General features: G+C 42.2%; 1 protein-coding gene across 1 annotated transcript in view; it reads left to right on the top strand.

Annotated features, from left to right (window-relative positions):
- The window catches only part of LOC122813870 (zinc finger protein 813-like), a 324,891-nt gene that overhangs the window by 72,325 nt on the left and 246,566 nt on the right, over positions 1-6,000 (top strand). The window contains exon 3 of the mRNA XM_044086409.1: positions 811-1,149. Coding sequence (XP_043942344.1) covers positions 811-1,149 — 339 coding nt within the window. The remainder of the gene's footprint in view (positions 1-810; positions 1,150-6,000) is intronic.

The following is a 6,000-nucleotide window of genomic DNA, read 5'->3' as shown; positions in this document are numbered from 1 at the left end:
AGTCACTGGCTTTGCTAGTGGGAGTAGTCTCACTTGATGTTTTGTATCTGGCATGTTGCTTCTCCTACGATGAAGGGCTGTTGCTTGTGATAAGTGTGCTAAGAGATGGTTGATTCATTGTAGACTTTACTGGCTCTAAAACTGTTTTAGCAGAGAACCTTAAATATTAGTCCATTAAGCACCTGTCTTCTCTTTTTTTGACAGCATGTTCCTCCCTTTCAGACTTCACATACCTAAATATGCATCCATCAGTCTGTAGTGACTCTTGTTATATGTTTGGGGGTGTCATCTTTGTATCTGATATGTATCCCAGTACCTCTTCTCCAGAAAGGAGAACATTTTAGATGGTTGCCCCTCACTCTACGCTTAGCATTACCTGTCAAACTATTCAGAATTTCACAGCAGGTCCAAATTTTTTCATATTTTTGGTCTGTTCTCCATCAAATGTATGGTTTTCTGACAAATTATTGAGGACAGACATTTGAAGTTCATATTTCAAATACTTCAGAAAGTGCATTTTAAGTCAAATGTTTGTTTTGCAAGACCAATATTTAAAATCTTACTCTGATTTTGGGTCTTTGACCCCTCATTATTTCTGGCTTTATCCAGACTTCTTGTACATGAAAGTTGAAAGGTATGAGAATAGTCCATCCCCAGATCACCAGTGTTGCAGATGGATGCCTTTACCATGTAATGGATGGGCTGCCATTTGTTCATTTTATTTATTTAAGGGAAATGCATAAGTACAAGTTAAGCTGTAGTGCAGAGCTATTTGTTTTACTTATTTTGCTTTATTCTTTTGTTTCCTAGGAAGAGGTTTTTAATTTGGAGAAATACATTAAACAACAATTTGCAGAATTGCACCAGTTTCTCCTAGACAAGGAAGAACAACTCATCCAGCAGCTGAAGAATGATGAAGCAAATACTCTAAAATGGATGGAAGGAAATCTTGAGTGCATTAAACAAGAGATCGTTACCTACCTTGTGACAGACTCTGATGGCAACTTGGAGGACAAGATTAAAGAAGAGGACAGCCTGAAAATAATGGAAGAAAATGTTAAATCTGTTGAAAATGATGCTGTAGCCATTATGGGCGTTAGTCACAGCAACATGGAGATCACACAACCGGAACCTGTTGGTTTGCTAACAGTAAGCATACTTTTTTATTTCTGCTTTTACTTTTTGTTTTAGAAGGTGGAATAATGTGACAGTTGAGATAAAAAAAGAGTTGATTTTTTTTTTTTTTTTTTTTTTAATTATTTCTTGATTTTGTTGGCCAGTCAGAGCCCGTTGTGAATGGAGGTTTAAAGAGATGCGCTCCAGCATGTTAATACAACATCCATCATCATCAGCCCCCTTTTCCCCATTTGTTTTCATGGGGTCGGGATATCATGTTAACTGTTGCCAACTCTCTCGATTCCGTGCCACACTCCTGCCTTCTTCAACACTCATGCCTGACTGTCGCAGATCTTCTTTCACACAATCTATCCACCTCTTTGCTGAATGTCCTCCCTTCATCTTACCTTCTTCCTGACTGTCCCAAATCTTCCTCACCAGATTGTCTTCTGCTTTTCTACACATGTGCCCAAACCACCGTAATCTGTTCTCTGTGATCTTTTCTGCAATTGGAGCTACATTGGCATCTGCTCTTATGTCCTCATTTCTTGGTCTGTCCCACAATGTGCATTCTACCACCTTTCTCAGGTGCTTCATTTCCATCAACTCTTGGCTTCTTCAGCTGTTCTGCCTTTACTGCCCAAGTTTCTGTACCATACAGTAGTACTGGTCACACCACTGTCTTGTACACCTTACTTTTCAGCTTTTTTGGCATTCTTCTGTCCTAGACTACACCTCAAACTCTATGCCAGTTGGCTGCAGCCCCTCTGATACTAGCTTTGTCCTCTTCATTCAGACTACCCTTCTCTTCAACCACCCATCCCAGATACTTTAAGCTATTTACCTGTTCTACTATCTTCCCTTCTATCACTATTCTCAGCTTCTTATTTCCCCAATTTCCTGCCATTACTACCATCTTATCTGTGCTTATTTTCATCCCATGTGCCTTTAGATTTGCATTCCATTTTCCTATCCTTTGCTGAAGTTCAAGCTCAGAGTCTGCTTGTACTGCCACATCATCTGCATAGAGCAGCTTTGTTGATCTGTCCCCTTCAGCATGTTTGCTAATGTAGTCCATCATCAGTATGAACAGCAGTGGGCTCAGAGCTGAACCCTGGTGTACACCCACTCCTACTGGGAACCCCTCTCTGAGGCTGAACACTGTTCATACTTGAATCATTGGGTCCTTGTACATAGCTTGCACTAATCCTAGCAATGTTTCTGGTACTTCAAACCACCACCTTACTGCCCAGATCAGCCTTCTTGGGACCTTGTCATATACTTTCTCAAAGTCTAGGAATGCCCAGTTGGACTCTCTCCTCATCTCTAGCTTCTTCTCAAGTATCTGTCTCAATACAAATATCGGGTCAATTGTGCTGCATCCTGATCTGAATCCGAACTGATCATCTCCCATCTTACATTCTATTTCTCTGCATATCCATTTATAAATCACCCTCTCCAGAACTTCCATGCAGTGTGGTAGGAGTTTGATGCCTCTGTACTACCCACAGTTGTGGATGCCCCCTTTATTCTTGTACACTGGCACGAGTATGCTTATTCTACAGTCATCTGGGATACGCCTTTCTGTCCATACTGCTATGAGTACCCTCAGGAGCCATTTCTCCCCTATCTCACCCAGAACCTTTATCATATCTGCTGTGACCTCATCTGAGCCTGCTGCTTTCTCCTGACTTCATCTTCCTTAGTGCTGTTCTTACTTTTTCTAGGTAGGCTCTTCTTCTCCTCCTCTCATCATAGGCTGTTTCTGGGGCAGTACAATCTTCTGTGGGGTTTTGTTCATTCAGAAGCTGCTAGAAATACCCCTTCCATCTGCCTTTGATGTCCTGTGGACTGGTGAGCAGCTTGTTCCTGGCATCCCTAATGAAGGGAGTCTGACTATATCTTTCTTTCTTTCTTTGCCTTGCAACCTGATATAGTTTCTTTGTGCCCTTTACTGAATCTCTTTCCAGAAGTTGGTAGAGTGCCTCTGATGCCCTATTCTCTGCTGTTGCAATTCTTTCTTAGCTTCTTTGTTAACCAGCAAATAGTCCTTCATAGACTAGTCAGTCTTTTCTGTCTCCCACTTCTTCCTGCACTCCTTCTTCTTTCTTTTAATGACTTCCTGGACTTCTGCATTTCACCACCAGCTTTCCTTATGTACCTTATTTCCATACCTGGCTCGGCCACATATGTTTTCTGTAGTCCTAACACATGCTGTTTTAGGCACTGCCATTCCTGTTCAACTCCACCTATTTTCTCCTCTTCTTGGGGTGCTAGAGCCCTGAGTAATTCCTTGAACTGCCTTCAGTTAACTTCCAAGTCTTTAGCCTGGTCTCTGTTGACTTTAGAGCCTTCTTTGACCACTGCCTGCAGCTGATTGTAGCAACTAGTGGTTTATGCTGTGGGCTGACTGTTTCACTGGGGATGACTTTGCAATCATGGATTCTACCCCAGTGCCTTTTCCTTACTAGGGGGAAGTCTACCTGAGTTATATGTTGGCTGCACTTGGTGTGTAATGTTGTGACTGTCTCTCTTTCTGAACCATGCATTGGCTGCTTTCAAGCCATTTGCCAGACAGAAGCCTAGAATGGTTTCTCCTTCTTTATTCCTGTTGCCCCACATATGAGGACCCAGCCAGTCCTCGTATCCTGTTCTGTCTGTCCCGATATGTGCAGTCAGGTCTCCCATTATCAACACCAATTCATGTTGTCCTGCTTTATCTAGTAGGTCCTGCACCTGGTGTCCGAATGCATTCTTTTCCTCACTTTCCCAACCCTGCTGTGGGACACAGGCTGAGATTATGAATACCACCCTATCATTACACTGGAGTCTGATTGCCATGAGTCTGACATTAATTCTGATGATATCCCTCACTGCCTTCTGAAGCCTCTCTCTTACCACAATTCCTACACCATTTCTAGCCTGTCCCCCACCTGAGTAGTAGAGTCAGGATCCCAAGTGGTTTTGCTGCACTTCCTTACCATCTCATCTCGTGGATATATAGGATGTCCAGCCTCCTCTGTATCATCATGTCATCCACTTCCAAGCTGCGTCCTGTCAGTGAACCTACATTGTGTATCAATTCTCAGTTCATGTTTGGCAGGTTGGTTGGTTTTACATCCAGTTTTCTCATAACACAGCTATCCCAGGTAACCCAGGCTGGGCAACTAGACACCGGCCAGCCAGTAGCTTATTGACCCAAGGCTGATGGGTTTTATGGTGGCATACACTGGCCAATAGGGGCACATATACCCCTCCCACTGTTAGCAAGGGTCCCTGGTGTGGGTCAGAGTAGGCCGGGTCCTGTACCCACTTATCACCGGTAACTACCCATGCCCATTTTTGGTGACATTAGTCAACATGACCGAATCACCTAGAGTCGTATTTTACACCATCTAGCGGTTAGCCTTGCCACAGTATGCAATCTGTGATCTGTGTTATCCTATCTTGAGGATACTGCATACCACAGTAGATGCCCAAAGTGGTTGGTGCCCACAAGTCCATTCATTGAAGAGTTTGAGATGGAAACACTCAACATGTTTTTCAGACATGGAAGAAATCCCATGGAGACACAGGGAGAGCATGCAAACTCCAAACAGGCATTGGTCGGTGGTCAGGATCAAACCTTGTGCATGGGAGACAAAGACCTTAACCATTAAGGCATCTGGTCTCATCTATTAGTACAACACAAAATAAAAGTTCCAAAAAATAGATGGAAATTAGTGATGCAGTTCTACACTGATTTTTTTTTTTTTGTTACTCTTTAGTGATGCAACAGTACATAACACTTTTCAATAGTAAATCGTCAGAAAAAGCAAGTAGCTTTGTTGTCGGATGTGCAGACTGGAGAAATCTTGCTTGGAAAATGGTATGTTTGCCGGTATTGACAGTGGTGTTTGGAGCTGTGCAGGAACTGTTATCAGTATTGATTTGCTGTAGTGTCATAGACTGTTCTAAGTCGATGTGCACGTAGAATAAGGTTAAGATTACCATGAATAGAGAGAGTATGAGCTACACTTCAGTAGGTTACACCTGGGATGGTGGGGAGCACTTACAGTTAAAATGCCTCAGTGTGGTAAGATGTTTCCTTAAGAAATATATAAAGGAACTTACATTTATTTTGTAATGAAACAGGAGATTGTTCCATGTCTTGAAGTGGTGATGAAAAAGTGTGAGTGACCATGATGATTCTTGCAGTGCTGGGTTGCAGAGAGGTTTCAAATTCTGAGGAAACGCGATGGGCATTTGTCAGAAGTGTGCAGGGTGGAATGGGATACCATACCTCTCAACCGTGCCAAATTCCTTGGAATTTCCCGGTTTTGAGGCAAAATAATGAGGTGCCACAAATTTCTGAGTGGCCCTTTGAAATCACGATTTTTTTCTTCTCTCTTTATTTACAATTTTTTTATGGCTGCAGGCCTGCTTCAGCTCAATCAATCAGATTTGACATCAGGTGTAATTGTGCAGAACTCACTAACATGTGCGCAGGGGCACTGCAGTACGTTATCACTCTGATTCTGAACTTGACACCTACTGACAGCATCCTGTTAGCTGTATTTCAGTTTAAAAGTTAATATACGCCACTGCGTTAATTGTGAAAATGAACCCCCAACAATATACACACACAGCCTGGTAATAAAACTGCTTTTTAACAAGTGTAAAACAACAAAGAGACGACTACTGCCGAAAAAGGATTTTTTAGTTACATAAGCACAACCCTTCCTTTGTGCAAGTCATTTAATTCCTGGCCAGTCACTCTGCACTTGCTTATACTTTCTGTTAAATGCCGCCTATCCCATTTCGCAAAAAAAAAAAAAAAAAAAAAAAAGAGTATTTCGCAAAATTCTTTCAAGTATGTTTGACCAGTGCCGCTCCATTACTGGT

The sequence above is a fragment of the Protopterus annectens genome, chromosome 10.part0, assembly GCF_019279795.1.
Source record: "Protopterus annectens isolate FY-2018-M chromosome 10.part0, PAN1.0, whole genome shotgun sequence".
Lineage (NCBI taxonomy): Eukaryota > Metazoa > Chordata > Ceratodontiformes > Protopteridae > Protopterus > Protopterus annectens.
The sequence above is the reverse complement of the archived record's forward strand: the minus strand, read 5'-3'. Positions and strand labels throughout refer to the sequence as shown.